The 16155-nt window shown below is 52.7% G+C and overlaps 7 protein-coding genes across 7 annotated transcripts; 4 read left to right on the forward strand and 3 right to left on the reverse strand.

Moving 5' to 3' along the window:
• Window positions 1-351: 351 nt before the first annotated feature.
• PG985_010097 (uncharacterized protein) lies at window positions 352-1784 on the reverse strand (the record flags this gene model as incomplete). Its single annotated transcript, XM_066829865.1, has 5 exons — window positions 352-867; window positions 965-1014; window positions 1074-1176; window positions 1230-1351; window positions 1553-1784. The coding sequence occupies 5 exons, from the start codon at window positions 1782-1784 to the stop codon at window positions 352-354; spliced, it is 1023 nt and encodes a 340-aa protein (XP_066682255.1).
• Window positions 1785-2278: 494 nt separating this feature from the next.
• PG985_010098 (uncharacterized protein) lies at window positions 2279-3130 on the reverse strand (the record flags this gene model as incomplete). Its single annotated transcript, XM_066829866.1, has 1 exon — window positions 2279-3130. The coding sequence occupies one exon, from the start codon at window positions 3128-3130 to the stop codon at window positions 2279-2281; it is 852 nt and encodes a 283-aa protein (XP_066682256.1).
• Window positions 3131-3882: 752 nt separating this feature from the next.
• Window positions 3883-4170, reverse strand: PG985_010099 (uncharacterized protein; the record flags this gene model as incomplete). The annotated part of the gene is made up of 1 exon (XM_066829867.1): window positions 3883-4170. The coding sequence occupies one exon, from the start codon at window positions 4168-4170 to the stop codon at window positions 3883-3885; it is 288 nt and encodes a 95-aa protein (XP_066682257.1).
• A 1112-nt stretch (window positions 4171-5282) lies between these two features.
• PG985_010100 (DNA-directed RNA polymerase II subunit RPB2) lies at window positions 5283-9162 on the forward strand (the record flags this gene model as incomplete). The annotated part of the gene is made up of 4 exons (XM_066829868.1): window positions 5283-6398; window positions 6452-7660; window positions 7714-8942; window positions 9000-9162. 4 exons carry the CDS (start codon window positions 5283-5285, stop codon window positions 9160-9162), a joined length of 3717 nt encoding a protein of 1238 aa, XP_066682258.1.
• Window positions 9163-10290: 1128 nt separating this feature from the next.
• PG985_010101 (mating-type alpha-pheromone receptor PreB) lies at window positions 10291-11679 on the forward strand (the record flags this gene model as incomplete). Its single annotated transcript, XM_066829869.1, has 2 exons — window positions 10291-11047; window positions 11135-11679. 2 exons carry the CDS (start codon window positions 10291-10293, stop codon window positions 11677-11679), a joined length of 1302 nt encoding a protein of 433 aa, XP_066682259.1.
• A 471-nt stretch (window positions 11680-12150) lies between these two features.
• PG985_010102 (uncharacterized protein) lies at window positions 12151-12867 on the forward strand (the record flags this gene model as incomplete). The annotated part of the gene is made up of 1 exon (XM_066829870.1): window positions 12151-12867. One exon carries the CDS (start codon window positions 12151-12153, stop codon window positions 12865-12867), a length of 717 nt encoding a protein of 238 aa, XP_066682260.1.
• Window positions 12868-13955: 1088 nt separating this feature from the next.
• On the forward strand, window positions 13956-15933 carry PG985_010103 (uncharacterized protein; the record flags this gene model as incomplete). The annotated part of the gene is made up of 2 exons (XM_066829871.1): window positions 13956-15744; window positions 15872-15933. 2 exons carry the CDS (start codon window positions 13956-13958, stop codon window positions 15931-15933), a joined length of 1851 nt encoding a protein of 616 aa, XP_066682261.1.
• Window positions 15934-16155: the final 222 nt, after the last annotated feature.

Raw genomic sequence — 16155 nt, forward strand, 5'->3', positions numbered from 1 at the left:
TCGATGTTGAGATTGTTTCAGCTGCGAAAACAGTGCTACGTTTCTTGGAGGCTGGCAACGTCACATCTGAGACAATGTCGTGGATGCCATATATTCCTCCTTGCGTGCATACAGTGATACCCCCCTCCCAACGCTGGCATGCAGTAACACGTCAGCTGATCTGCGGCATTCGCGTGTGAGACATTATATGCAAGTATGTCGGGATTTTCAGTAGTATAGTATACCTATAGAAACTCTTCGATTTACAACAGGGCGTCTGCAGTACACAACCCCTCACTTTGAAAAGGGTGTAAGCCAATTACCTTTGGTCCTCCTTTTCGGCTCCTGCATCACCCTCGAACCTGGCCCCTATCAGAAGATGGCGATAGCACCGGGAGGACTCGCGGCCCCTCCGGTGACGTTCAGCGGCGCACTCGTGAGGAAGAACGACCAGCGCCCGAGCTCGCTGCACGCTTTGCCCAAGCCCTCGAGGTCCCAGAGCTCGCCCAGCGGGGTCCCCCACCAGACCAGCAGCCAGTCGTGCAGGAGGAGCGAGGGGTAGTCATTATCGGGCGGCGAAGGCAGCGTCTCGACGGCGACGTTGTCCGCGACCACGGCGGCGAAGTGGCGGTCGTAGAGCCAGCGCAGCATGGACTCGCGCGGGGCCAGGCCGATGGAGCGGAAGTTGGTTTGGGTCCCCTCCTGGCGCTCCGGGTCCGTGGCCTCATTGTGGCGCTGGATGTAGCCGGTGCGCACGAGCAGGATGTCGCCTTGTTTGGTTTGGGTTCCGTGTTGGTCCGCTAGGGCGGCGTCCAGCTCGTCGACGGTGATCTCGTGGCTGCCCCAGGGATCGGGTGCGGCTTGGCCGATCTTGGCCCAGTATCGAACCTGTGGTCACCATGAGATGAGCGTCAGACTCTGACATCACGGTAAAAAGGAAGTGCATGGTCCATGCAATGTGTATGCATGGCGTTTTCCAACTCACCATGTCGATGAGGACGCCACGTCCTACAATACCCCCTCGATCACAGAAGTCTTGACGTATGTTAGCTACTGCCCGGGCAGAAGGGGTCGATGCCTGTCGGGTGACCAACTGTGGATGCCCCTTTTCTTCGAATCCCTAGCCTCGTCGTACGTCAAGCCATTGTAGAACAGATGTTGTTCCGAGGCTGACCACTTTTTGGCATACATCAGCACCTGCCATACACATTTTCAACTAAATGGTAGGTAGGGAGGGGTATGAACTTTACGTGTCTAAGACTGTCCCACTGCGAGCAAGCCTGGGTGTTGATCGAGATCTCGTCGTCGAAAGCGTAACTCTTCTGCTCGGTCTGAGACATATCCAGCAACCGGTGGTCCACTATATCGATATCTGTTAGTATCATCCATGTGCATAGATGTAGACTGTTTGTCTGCAGTATCAATGTTTTCGTAACAGAGCATTGGAAAATAGTAAAAGCCCCAGAGGTCTGTTACTAGTATAACCATCTTGAGCGGAATACTACCCGGCAAGGCAGCATTCACATGTTCTGATGAAATGATGTGCAGCACGGTGTTTGAATAGCTCACTTACATATCTTGCGCCCCCAAGTCGGAAACTTGAGCGAGTTCAGAGGCCAGTCCAGTTGGACATGCCTGCCGGTCTGGATCTCGCTGCTGGCCTCCTTGACTACTTGGGGTGTCAGCAGGTTGATTGAGCCAATCTCGTCCTTCTGGTCATCTTTATCGTAAAAGCCCCAGAGGCACCCTTGCGGTGCGCCTGGAACCGGCGGTAGATCTTCAAACTTTGGAAATGTGTAGGCCATAATGTTTCAAAATCGGATTCCCTACTTGAGAGTTGAAACGAGGAGTTCTGGGAACAGGTCTTGCTGTTGCGATAAGGTGCTCACGACCACATAACAGATTCCCATGCTCAGCTTACATATACTACTCTGTGACGTCTGCGAATGCATCGCTGCGGAGCTGCAATAGATTGCGGGGGATCATCACATGGGGTATGGGGTATCTTACACAGCACCACTTTTGCATCCGTATGATAATCAAGGGGCCAAATCGTTTAGTCCAATGTAACGCCGTGGTCGGTTCTGTGGACTGATTATGAATTTACAAGTCTATCATCTTCTTGTCGTCGCCTCCGATTCCCAAATGCCATGAACGCCAAGCAGCTGGTTGGTAGGCTCTTGGACCGTGAGTAGAGCCAGCAACGCCGCGGAGCAAGGCAGTAAGTAGTACATGTGTTATACAAAGCCCTCATAACCAAATGATACCCAACCATACATCCTGATCGGGTCCTCGCCTACTATTCCATCATATGATGGGCGATCTGAAGTGTCCTGAAGCCGTCCCGGAAGGTGAAGAGGAAGACCTTGTCAGCGTCTTGCAAGGCAAATGCGACCGCGCACTCTCCGTCTTCGTTCAGCTCGCCTCTTCTTGCCCAGAAATGTGCTTGATACTCGAACCGCTTGAAGAGTTCCCGGAGTTTCTCATCCTCGGGCTCGTAGCGGGGCTCTCGCCTGTTTGTGAAAGGCGGCATGGTGCCCGTCGGGTCGACGACGATGGTGCCGGTCGAGGGCTGCATGTTTTCGACGTGCACATTGGCAGCAATCAGCACAGTCGAAATCTGCTTGACCTCCGGGTCCTTTTCGACGATGACGAGCGTGTCGCTCTCGGGGATCAGGTCCTTGCCGCAGTTTTCATCGCCTAGCGGGTAGCTGGGCAGGGGACCAAACTCGCTGACGGTGTCGTGGGGGAAGGTCTTGATGACGTGCCGCTGGCGCTGGAACGTGAGGTCCCGGAGCGCGTCCTCATCTCCGGCGACCCTCGCAGCCCGGATGCGCTCCTTGAACTTGGTGTCCTCCTTCTGCATCTCCTCGAGCTCGGCCATCTCCTTGGACATCTGGCGGTACTCCCAGTACACATAGCCGAAGTAGCCGGCAAAGGTGAGAGCGGAGCCAATGGCCATGTCACGGAACCGGTGAAGCCATGGTTTCGGCGGCGGGTGCATATATGGGTTCTGCGGTGGCATGTAGTTCATCCGCGGTGCTGAGCTGGTGCGAAATTGGCGGCGTGTGAGAGCAGCGGGTCTGGGTGCGGCAGCTCGGGAGGCTCGTACCGCCCTGAAAGGCGGCAGAGGCCGCAAGAGCATCCTCATGGCTCCTTAGCACTAGGCAATCTGATCTATTCGCTGCTCAGTGAAGCGTTGGTGGTTTTGATATCAAAATCTGCTCAGAATTCGTAGGGCGTTTTACTTGACAGGACTGTAGAATGAATGAGAATGAGAGCCCGTGCACAACCTTCTAGCTGCTGCTTGCATTATCCCAGCAGGCAGTAAGCAAGTATCCAAGCAAAGCTCCTTCAAATCTGTCTGGGGAACAAAGGGCTTCGCCTAAAAAAGACCAATACGCCACACATGCACCCAATTGTGGCTCGAGTGGAAGCTAAGAACCTTATCATTCGGCAATTCAAAGATCTACTTGCAGCATACACAGTTCGTCTTGTCTGCTATTCCCATCATTCAAAACACCACGGCTAAGTCATGTACGAAAACCAATAGTTTGCTGATTGGCTTATTCCTTTGCTTGCATCGCCGAGAAGTCGTGGTGAACAACTTCAACATTATGTCCAGCTGGGCTGGTGAGGAATGCACCGTAATAACCTGGATGATACTGTTCCTGATACCCGGAGCTCCACTACCGAATTGACATCAGCATTTGGACCCTGCATAGATGGGGAATTGAGAGCAACATGGAGATAAGGTTCATGCAGAGAAAAGAGAATCTTGGGAATTCGGTAGGTTTGTTATGTACTTACTTGTCCTTTCCTCCGGCAGCAAGGCCAAGCTTGTGGAACTCATCCACTTGCGAACGATCTATATAAGGGTCAGCCTTTCATAAGTCCAGAGTATTATAGAAAAGTAGCCTGGGCGGCCCTACCGGTAGCCCGGAAACCGATATGTATGGGGGTCGCGGCCTGCTTGATCTCTGCGCCTTTCTGGATTGCCGAGATCCAAAAGTCTGGCTTCTGTGGACTGTTACCCATTCCAGACACCAATGGTGCGATTCGGAAATGCTCCTTGATTCCCAGGGGTGCCAGCGAAGCGTTGAGAAACTTGATCTCGTCCTCAAACACCTCACTGGAGCAGACAATGCCGACGTGATCGAAAGTGACCGACGAGAAGCCCGAGGATGCCATGATGGGTTGTGATGGTTTATTTATTGATACGATGTAAGATAGGGTTCACGAAGAGGCCTGGAACAATGTGAAATTGTAGAATGAGAGTATCGGATCAACATCAATTCTAAACCATCCTCATGTGGAAGTCATATATAACGGAAGCTGGTTACTGGCTGCCAAAAGCCATGAACTAATAGCGGACTTTGGCGTCTCTTAGCTTTTCCGATAGCTCTTATTCCTGAGTTGTTGCCTTGGGCTAGTTGCAGAGCTGCCTAAAGCTGAGGAGTAACCCCTCGACTGTGCTACCTACACCTCGCATGTAAATTACAAGTAGGCAGGAAGTTGATTTGCAGAAGAGGAGCGCCATGGCGTGGTATGCATCCCTTTTTCGGACAAGTTTATGAAGCGGAATGTCCGGCTCACTTGAGCCACACTGAATAATTCAGACGCTGCCCAGCCACAAAAAACATGCCCCACAAACTGTGGCTACACCCTGTACTGCCTGACTCAGCAGTCTAGGAGACATTCAACATTGAATGCCAGCTGTCATGTGACTTGATTGGACGAGCTCACCACTGCTAGTCCATCTCCAGCTTAGCGTCATGCCTGTGGGCTGCTTCCAGTGCATGTTTGCCCATGTTCAGCCTCTTTGCTCTAGGCGGTCCCAAAAATTCCATTAACATTCCTTCAACTATCCTCACCTACGCCGTCGTGTTGATCCGAGGAAGCAGCATCGCAAATCGCCAACTGTGACTTGATTGTATCTCAGGGTGCGTCGCAAACGGGAATACTGATGTCTGGGTGAAAACTCAGAGAGCACCGCGCTGACCTTGACAAAGGGCAGAACGTTGCTTGAACCTAGGTCGCCCATGAAAGGGCGTTGCCACTTTCGACGCGACCGATCAACCATCTCCGACAAATCGCATACAATAACCGCGTTTTGCAGTTTCTAGCCGATTAATCAAGCCACTCGATTGAACGAGACACTACTTTAATATTCAGAGTCAAGTGCAGTTGCGCTGATTCCGTCGATCGCTTTTTTTTCCACCTTCGCCATCGACACCTCGGGTCCTTGCCGCTCATTACACGAACCGGTCCACGTCCAAGTTTTCTTCAACTAGACCGCCAATATGGATTACGGCGATGACCACGAGTACGAGTATGAGGAGGAGTACGAGAACGATGGCATTACGCCAGAGGACTGCTGGACTGTCATTTCTTCTTACTTCGATACCAAGGGCCTTGTATCCCAGCAGATCGATTCCTTCAACGACTTCCAGGATACCACAGTCCAAGAACTCATCGAGGAGTATTCGACCATCCATCTAGACCAAAACAACCCGAGCGATCCGGATCGCGCAATCGCTGTTCGACGATGGGAGATCAAGCTGGGCAACATCGCCATCTCCAAGCCAATTCACCGAGAAGGTGAAGGTCAAATGGCACCCTTACTTCCGTACGAGTGCCGCGACCGAAACCTGACATATTCCAGTCCGCTTTACGTGAGGATTACACAGAAGCGGCAGGTTTGCGTCGAGGAGCCGGTTCCCTTACATGAGATGGACGAAGAGCAACAGAACGAGTATGCGCGCACTCAAGAGCAACCTACGCGCTTGATCTGGGAAGATGAGGAAGTACCACGGCCGGAGAAGCAGAGGGACCAGGAAGACCCGGACATGATTTTCATCGGAAAAATGCCCGTCATGGTCAAGTCCAAGGCCTGTCATTTGAGCCGTGAGACCGAGGAAGACTTGTTCATGCTGAACGAGTGTCCCTACGATCAAGGTGGTTACTTCATCATCAACGGTAGTGAAAAGGTCTTGATTGCGCAAGAACGATCGGCTGCGAACATTGTTCAAGTCTTCAAGAAGGCGCAACCCAGTCCCTTTTCGTACACCGCCGAGATTCGAAGCGCGTTGGAAAAGGGTTCGCGACTGATTTCGTCGCTGATGCTGAAGCTCTACACCAAAGGCGACTCGTCCAGAGGAGGATATGGCTCAACTATTCACACAACACTCCCTTACGTCAAGTCTGACTTGCCAATTGCGATTGTCTTCCGTGCGCTGGGAGTCGTCTCTGATGAGGACATTTTGAACCAGATTTGTTACGATCGCAATGACAGTCAGATGCTGGAAATGCTGCGACCGTGTATCGAGGAAGCCTTCTGTATCCAGGATCGGGAGGTAGCCTTGGATTACATCGGTAAGCGTGGTAACCAGACCACTGGTATGACCAGGGATCGTCGTGTACGAGCTGCACGCGATATCCTCCAGAAGGAAATGCTTCCCCATATTCCCAGACAGAAGGCTGCGAAACCCGCAAGGCCTTCTTCCTGGGTTATATGGTCCACAAGCTTCTTCAATGCGCCCTCGGACGACGTGACATGGACGATCGTGATCACTTTGGCAAGAAGCGTCTGGATCTTGCTGGTCCCCTTCTTGGCAAGCTGTTCCGAAACATCGTTCGCCGTTTGACCCAGGAGATTACTATGAACCTGAAGCGCTGTGTGGAACAGAACCGCGAGTTCTCGCTCCAAGCAGGTATCAAGCACACCATCGTCACCAATGGTCTCAAATACTCTCTGGCCACAGGTAACTGGGGTGATCAAAAGAAGGCTATGAGTTCCACCGCTGGTGTATCTCAAGTCTTGAACAGATATACTTTCTCTTCCACTTTGTCGCATTTGCGACGTACCAACACACCCGTCGGAAGAGATGGCAAGCTCGCAAAGCCCCGTCAGCTTCACAACACTCATTGGGGCTTGGTCTGTCCCGCCGAAACGCCCGAAGGCCAGGCTTGTGGTCTTGTGAAAAACCTGTCTCTGATGTGCTCCATCAGTGTGGGAACTTCCACGGAACCTATCATCGACTACATGATCACGCGTAACATGGAAGTCCTGGAAGAGTATGATGCAACCAGGTATCCCAACGCGACCAAAATTTTCCTCAACGGATCTTGGATTGGTGTGCACCAAGACCCCAAGTCGCTCGTCCGTGATGTGCAGCAGCTCCGTCGTACGAACCAAATTCCTGCCGAGGTATCGCTGGTTCGTGATATCCGCGACAGAGAATTCAAAATCTTCTCCGACGCTGGTCGTGTCATGCGACCCGTGTTCGTGGTGGAGCAGGAAGACGACCCTGATCGCAACATTGAAAAGGGAACGCTTGTCCTGAGCAAGGACATGGTTCGCCGGCTCGAGGCTGACGCAAGCCTCGAGGCCGACAGTGGAGAGTTCTTCGGCTGGGAAGGTCTGGTGAACGAAGGTGCCATTGAGTACCTGGATGCCGAAGAGGAAGAGACAGCTATGATCTGTATGACTCCCGAGGATCTGGAGACTTACCGTTTGGCAAAAGCTGGACATGCAGTGGACGACAATACCGACGGTCCGAACGCGCGGTTGAAGACAAAACTGAATCCCACCACACATATGTACACGCATTGCGAGATTCACCCCAGTATGCTTCTGGGTATTTGCGCCAGTATCATTCCCTTCCCAGATCACAATCAGGTATGTGTTTTCTGCTCCAATTTTGGGTTGGCAATAACTAACGTGTCGTTTAGTCACCGCGTAATACCTATCAATCCGCCATGGGTAAACAAGCCATGGGTTTCTTCCTCACCAACTACTCTCGCCGTATGGACACGATGGCAAACATTCTGTACTATCCTCAGAAGCCGCTGGGCACTACTCGCTCCATGGAGTTCTTGAAGTTCCGTGAGCTTCCCGCCGGTCAGAACGCCATTGTCGCCATTGCTTGTTACTCTGGTTACAACCAAGAAGATTCCGTTATTATGAACCAGAGCAGTATCGACCGTGGTCTTTTCCGAAGTTTGTTCTTCCGTTCCTACAGCGACTCCGAGAAGAGAATCGGCATCAACGCCATCGAGAAGTTTGAGAAGCCCTTCCGCAGTGATACGTTACGTCTGAAGCACGGCACGTACGATAAACTGGACGACGATGGTATTATTGCTCCTGGCATTCGTGTCTCGGGTGAAGATATCATCATGGGTAAGACGTGCCCAATCAACCCCGAGAACGAAGAGATGGGTCAGCGCACCAAGATGCATATGAAGCGTGATGCCTCGACCCCTCTCAGGAGTACCGAAAGTGGTATTATCGACTCGGTTGTGGTCACCACGAACGCGGACGGTCTTCGTTACGTCAAGGTTCGTGTGCGAACTACGAAGATTCCCCAAATTGGTGACAAATTTGCCTCTCGTCACGGTCAGAAGGGTACTATTGGTGTTACTTACCGTCAAGAGGATATGCCTTTCACCCGCGAGGGTATGGTGCCCGATATCATCATCAACCCTCACGCCATTCCTTCCCGTATGACAATCGCCCATTTGATCGAGTGTCTTCTCAGCAAAGTCGCTACGCTCAAGGGTATGGAAGGTGACGCTACCCCTTTCACGGATGTTACGGTCGATTCCGTTTCCAACCTGCTACGCGAGCACGGATACCAATCACGTGGATTCGAGATCATGTATCACGGACACACTGGAAAGAAGCTCCGATCTCAAGTCTTCTTCGGTCCTACCTACTACCAGCGTCTGCGTCATATGGTGGACGACAAGATTCACGCGCGTGCCCGTGGACCTGTTCAGATCATGACTCGACAGCCAGTGGAGGGTCGTGCCCGAGATGGTGGTCTCCGTTTCGGAGAAATGGAGCGTGATTGTATGATTGCGCATGGTGCTGCTGCTTTCCTGAAGGAGCGTCTCTTCGAGGTTTCGGATGCTTTCCGAGTCCACATCTGCGAAATCTGCGGATTGATGACTCCTATTGCGTAAGTAACTGCATATGACGAAGCCCATATTTGAACTACTGCTAACCCATCTCTTAGACAATTGCACAACCAGACATTCGAGTGCCGACCTTGCAAAAACAAGACGAAGATTGCTCAGATCCAGATTCCTTACGCCGCCAAGCTGCTGTTCCAGGAACTGCAATCTATGAACATCGCCAGTCGCATGTTCACCGATCGCTCAGGAGTATCCGTCCGCTAAATGGATATCATAACTAGAGTTGCTCAACATATATGGATTGGGCTTTGGGGGGGTATAAAAAAACTACTAATTATACAGCAGCCTTGAGAGTGGTCAAGTGCAGAAGTTGTAGCACGGAAAACTTGGCGTGCATTCACGTCGTGTCGTATTGATGTATAGCATATGGGTTGGCGTTTCTTGCTGCGTCAATTTGGTCTAGAGCGCAGAATCTCGGGGTGTTAGCGGCAGGCTGCATAACGGTAGACGAATTACGTTGAAGCGAAGCCGTATATTATTAGTTCGCAAGATAAGTCAGTGAATGCGAGCTATCCATCCATCTGCCGATCGGGACTTGATATGCCCGACCGGAATCTGTGATCCGTCCTAGAATACGATGGCGCTTATCCCTAAGTGTAATTTGACCGCCGCAAACATTTCAGCTCCAGATTTGTACTACCATGCAACTGACTTGGGGATGCCCGATAACCAGACAGACGGTCTGCATACCCTCACTCTGCAATTGACACGGCTTGGGGCGGCCTCCCTGCCGCCCACCACCCATTCTGCGGTCGAGATACCCAATAGATGGCAATCTTTTTCTTCAATTGTCGCTTATTGTACATACAGCTGAGGGAAGAATGAAGCAAGTGCTGGCTCAAGTAGATGAGATCAATGCGATCAATGCAATCGATGCGAGAAGCAGGGGGCCGCACAGCTGAGAGATGGTCGGATCGGGCTTCAGGTCGGGGACCGCCATTCAGCTCTCAATTTCCCTTTCTTGGCCCCCCCAAAGCCGAAATTGGCTGCATTCCTTTTTCCCTTATCCGTTTCCGTACTGCGATCAGCGTATGAGACATGCGGGCGGTGACTGGGCGCTGGGCCAATGGCTGAAAGGTGCGCCAACAAGCTAATGCTGGCCCTGGAATTTTTCAGATATGTCGGAAACAAAAGCCTGGCGGTGTCCTACCCCCCGTGAAAGAGAGCATTGTTCCGGCTTACCTCTCTTCTCGCCTGCTGCTTGCTGCTTGCTAGCTGCACGATGCGCATACCAACATACATTCTGATCCAGTCTGTCATGGACGGCACCACTCCGGCTTGGTCATCTGATGCCCTCGATTGATGTCTACCACCGCCGTCGTCAGCAGCACCATGAATCCCAAGAACCAGACCTTCTTCGTCGCGGGCAATGATGGCGTCGCCGATATGCCCATATGGATGGCCGAGATCGATGCCCGGCGGGTGCGGCTCGCCAACATCTGTATCAGTTACGGCGTGCAGCTGGGCCTCTGCCTCATGACGCTGCTGGTTTCCCTCACCTTGGTCCCCATGCACCGTATGCGCAAGGCCGTGCACCTCGTCCACCTGCTGTCGCTCACCGTCGCCGTCACGCGCTGCACGCTGTTCCTGATGTACTTCCCCGGCCCCCTATCCGAGTTCTACGTCAGCTGGACGCACGACCCCACGGTGCTGAGTCCCTGGGACTACTACGTGCACATCGTGGCCAACGCGTTCAACCCAATTCAGTTCGCCCTCATCGAGGTGGCCCTAATCATGCAGACCTGGAACCTCGTGGAGACCTACTGGTCGTCAGCCAAATGGCAAGAGGCCCTCGTCAAGGCCTCGGCTGTGCTCATCGCTGTCGCTACGGTCGCCGTCAAGAGCGTCTGGGTCGCTCACTATACCGCCGCTCTACTCGCCCGAACTACGCTGCCTATCGCGCTCGATACCGTAGGGCAGGCGGCCACGGTCATGGGTGCTGTGTCCATCTTTTACTTCTGCGGCATCTTCTTCCTCAACCTCTCGAGGCATCTGAGGATAACAAGGGGGCTGCTGCACAGGTCCGGCAGGGGGCTTACTTCGTTGGAGATACTCACCATTGGAAATGGTATACTGATGGTTCTCCCAAGTAAGTAAAGATTTCCGTGTTCTTGATTGATATGAGACGAGAGCCTATCGGACGTTTGCTAACCAAAGACTGTCTCACTTTGTGCAGGTGTCTTCGCCGGCTTAGACATCGCCGCCGGTATCAGTGGCAACCGAGTCCTGCCCTTTGACGCGGGATCCTGGGTCCAGACCTTTGTCGTAGTGGGCTTGCCCCTGATTGGCCTCATCGCACGTTACCGGGGCCCCGCGTCGCAGAATCCGTCACGACGCATATCGCTCTTCGCCAACGTGCCCATGCATCGCCGCTCGCACAGGAACACGAAAAGCCACCATGAGGACGAGGAGGAAGACAGCGCGCCGAGGAGCTTCATGGTGGCCGACGAAGACAGCTCCAAAGCTGCTTCTCGGTCCCGCTCCGTTCGCGCGACGGCGGCGCGACGCGCCCGCTCGAGTCGGGATAATGCGACTTTGACCGGGAGCGGGAGCCTGGCGGATCGGAACTCGGTGGTGTTCGCTACCCAGCAGCATCATCAGCAGCAAGACGTATCGGACTCTGCCGAGTCGGATGGCGGGTATATAGAGGCCCAGAGGTCTCATGTTCGCATGTATTCTCAGAGTGACATGGATGACGTCGAGGCTGCGAGACCTAGATAATATCGGTTGCTTGCAATACCCTTGAGAAAGGCAAGATATACCATTTACGCGTTTGCTTTTTGAGATACCCTAATAATAATAATACACTCAAAAGCCTACTACTGAGCCCTAACTGACTGTCACATCGCCAATATTCTGAACAGTTACGCCATTCATCGCGTCTCTAAGTTTTGATTTGATATCTTGCGATTTGATTTGTAAACGGTTTCTGTCGATTGGTGGCTCCTTCCTTGTGTTAGTATCAAAACCACGCGGGTTCAAACACGTGGGTAAACAGTACCAAAACTATTTCCTAGGGAAGGTACGATTGAATCCAATTCCTTTCGACTTTTTGACATGAATCAGCAATTGGCGTCAATCGTGGCATACCATCACAACCGCTTCTCCGTCACGTCTACTCTAAAGCGACTCCTGTAGTTTTGGCTCTTTGGTTCCTCATCTTATATCTGTACCACACCCTCATGTTGCCAGATGGCGTCGACTGTGATGTCGAATTCCGTCGCAAGCTCGCCGGTCCTCTTCAACAGCCCACCACCCGACCTGAAGCCGGCACCACTCCGTATCCCAGACCGTAAGAGCAAAGGGTCTGATGACGCCAACGAACAAGAGTTCTGGGGAACGTACGAGAACCATGCATCGCCAGTCTCGGAGGAACCGCCCGTGACTCCGCCGTCGGATCGTGACCCTTCCAAGTCTCTGAGCCAGCGGCGTTCTACGTCCAACAAGCTTGACACTCTGGTATCGAAATTCGAGATCCTCGATGCAGTGAACAATGCGGACGAAGAGGTTCCCTGGCTTCCTCAACGTTCGAAGAGCAAACCGGATGCCAAGCCGGATGCCCATTTCTTGTCGCCGTCAGAGCCATCAGGCCTCCCACGGCGAGCTTTGGAGCATTCAACGTCGTCACGCGAAAAGACCAGCACAGCCGAGGACTCGTCGGATCTATCGCCCTTGGCAACTCGACCAAGGATTGCCGCGCGACATTCGAATCCACCTCTGAATTCTGACACGAGACCTACCACCGATAATGGCAACCCAATAACGGTAACTCCATCGAAGCAGTCACATGGTCTGACCGAAAGTGCCAAAGGCATGGTGGTTCAGACTCCACAGTCCAGGCGTTCTAAAGCGGACAAGGGATGTCATGAGAAGAGCGCTGTCTCCCCTGAATCCAAGCAGTCCGGATAGGATCCGAGACTGGTCACTGATCGAAGAAGACTGTTTGAGAATGAAGAATGTATGAACACCACTAAGCACTACTGCAGTACTATTTGCAATGGGTATACTGACACCGATACTCAGACTCGGCGTTCAAGTCACCAAAGTCACTTCTGGATCCTGCAGCGTTCAGGGTGAACCAACCAGACGTGAAAGTTGCTGGGAAATCGCCACGGCGCTTGCCACATCCCCAGTCAGCCAGCAAAGTGTCGCCTGTCCGACCGAAGTCTCCAAGATCTTTCCGAAGTGCAATTGCAGCTCTGGGCGAGCCTTCTTCTTCCAGTGAGGAAGCACCGCACTTGTCAAAAGCCCACGCTACAGAGAGGGACTCGGAAGAGAAGACTGGCTGCGTTGGGAAGACGAGTGTTGCAAATCTCCGAGAATCTTTCGAGCAGATGTCCCATGCCAATGGCTCTAAAACAGTGCAGCAGACCCTCACAAAGGGGAAGAAGGACGTTAATGTCATCGCCCACCAGTCAGGGTCCTCTTCCAGGGAGAAGTCAGTTTCTGCTGACTCTGAACCCAAGATGGTAGTGATGATGTCGGGAGCACCGGCTCAGGAGTCGTCTAAAGTACCCAACACGCCACGAGGGCCTCTAAAACGACAACCAAGTGGTGGCCTATCAAGAACACCATCGCATCCTGTTCGGGTTCATCGTACCCCTGCTACCGGGCTACCAACGAGCAAAGGCTCGCGTCAACGGCAGGCAATGTTGACCAAGTCAAAAACCATGGAGCTCTCCTCATTCACTTCATACTCTGCTGCGAGATTCGGTCGAACTGAATCCGGGGAAGCCACTGAACCCATCCAGGCAAATGGAGTGTCAATTTTTTCACCCCTAGATCCTGTATGTGTGGTACACCCATCTAACGAAGATGAGAAGGAAATCCCGTGTTGTAGTGATGGACGACCATATGTTCAAATTAAGCCGATATTCCACGGAAAACTGGCTGCTATGAACTCTTCAGAAGAAAGCAATAATTTCAATGCACCAAGCATCCAGCCTATCCCAGTTGTGGTCCGTCCGATCTCACGGCCGAACTCCAAGTCGGACCCCATGACGAGGCGCTCGGCTAAGGTGGCCGATCTGCGCAAGCTGTTCGATCGGCCGTCTCACAGAGGATCGTCACCAACAGGCTTTATGTCCTTTGCACGCCGCCAACGACCCGCAATACCGAGTACTGTAGCACGAGACGCCACGAGGAACCATCATCTTGCTGAATACACCACATCATCCACTGAGAGCTCCTCTAACAACCAAACCTCGGCACCTGAGCTCACCACTGAAATCAGTTTGAACGATTTCTCGTGCAGGTTCTCCCATGACCAGAACTACACCAAACCGTCGGAAGAAGCAGAACCTTCAGCACTTGTCGACGAGGAGACTGAATTGTCATCGAGCAAACCAAAAGCACCACTCCACATGCATGACGATACTGACACCGAGACTGAGCAAGAGGATTCGCCACTGAAACGCCGCATCAAGCACTTTGAGCATTTGCAGTTCGCTTCCAACCCCAAGGGACTTGCGTACGGTCGTGCCAAATCGCACGATGCAAATCTGCACGCTGCGTTCAAGGCGTCGTCACCCGAAAGGAAACCCTCCAAGACCAAGAACGGTCAATGGTTGCGGCAACGGGGCGCGAGCACCTGGCGGCGTATATCGAGTTCATTGAATCTCTCGACAGACGGTGGAAATGACACCTCCAACGTACTGTATCGTGGAGGAAGTAATCTTGAAACATCACTTTCAAATCATCGAGATGGTTCTTTTGGATTCTCGCTCCACCGCACATCGACCCCTTTTCACTTCTCTCTGGTGGCTCCGCAGAACACCCCAACTCATTATCGCGAGTACTCAAGCGAAGCTAGCCACGAGGCCATGATCGCAGAGCTGAAATCACATTCATCATATAAATCTCGTGCCAAATCATCGTCCACTACTCGCCCACCAAAGCACCTGTTACCACTATACGCGGCGCGAAAAAGTCGTGCGGTCATCCGGCGCTTTACGAGTAGCAGTAACAGAAGCAGCGACGCATACGACTTTGGACTCGACGGCACGGTAGAGAGCAAGCCGAATAGAGACGGCGAACCTCGCCTATTTACCAACCCAAACCAGAATATCGAGTCCGAGGGTCCGCAAAGGATTCCAACGCCAATACCCTTGGCGCCCGTAAGTAGCTTACCTACCAGTGAGCAGCTGGCAAAGAAAACAATTAAAGACGCGAAGAAAGCATCAAAGGAAAAGGAGCGGGAGACCAAGGCAGCTGCGAAGGCAGCCGCTAAAGAAACGAAGGCCAAGGAGAAGGGGAAACACAAGACCCGCTTCGTATCGCTAGGATCTTCTCGCAGACAAGTCAGCGGCCGGAAACCCACACCGCATCCAAACGCTCTCGAGTCCAATAGCCAAAATGACACAGATGAAGATGATAGCGGTGGAAACACCACAGCGCCACAGAAGCGAAGGCGCAGAGAGCGCTCGTGGGGCAAGATCACGGCGTCGGGCTTCATGGTGCGGCAGGCCAAGGTCGATGAGCTCCACCAGCCCAAGCCCCAGAGACCGGGCCAGGTGAAGAAGATCGTGAATATGTACAAGGAGAAGAGCTCGAGTTTGCTGCGCATCGTCAGCGGGAACCAGAGCAGTCACAATCATGCCGGGGGAGGCGAGTCTTCACGTGCGACCGGTCGTCATCAACCCGCGGCCGCCGGCAGCAGCAGCAGTCGGAAGAGGATGGAGATCTTCAATACTGACGGTGAGGGGGCTTTCGACCCAGGACATAACTCAGCCAACTCGCGGGGTCCAGCTCACAAGGATGCCACTGGTGCTGGGCCATCAAGAGGTGGTAAGTATACCCCACCAATAACACGGCATCTTCGACATGAAGAAAACACTGACACGGGGTTTTGTGCGTAAGCTATGGGGCAAGACGGTACCTATGAATCAGAGTCAGCTCATGCTGAAGATAGCAGAGAACATCGCCATAATTTCGTCCCTGAGAGCTGTACAGGGCATCGACGTCGAGGGAGTTTAAGGGGGCTTTGTTAAGCTGGTACCCAGGAAATGGGCGCGCTCAAGATTAGGGGGCGAGAATAGGGGAAGCATGCAGGAATGGTGGCCGAAAACATTGGTACCCCCCCTTGGAACTATGACATATGGACATTATCCTCAAAGACACAGAAAGCTGGGCGGAGAGATTGGAGTATTGGATACGAGGCGAGGCCTAAATACATAGCTTATCGAGGTCATGAAGGTG

Source organism: Apiospora marii, assembly GCF_038362585.1.
Source record: "Apiospora marii strain CBS 49790 chromosome Unknown utg000006l_segment0_segment0, whole genome shotgun sequence".
Classification (NCBI taxonomy): domain Eukaryota; kingdom Fungi; phylum Ascomycota; class Sordariomycetes; order Amphisphaeriales; family Apiosporaceae; genus Apiospora; species Apiospora marii.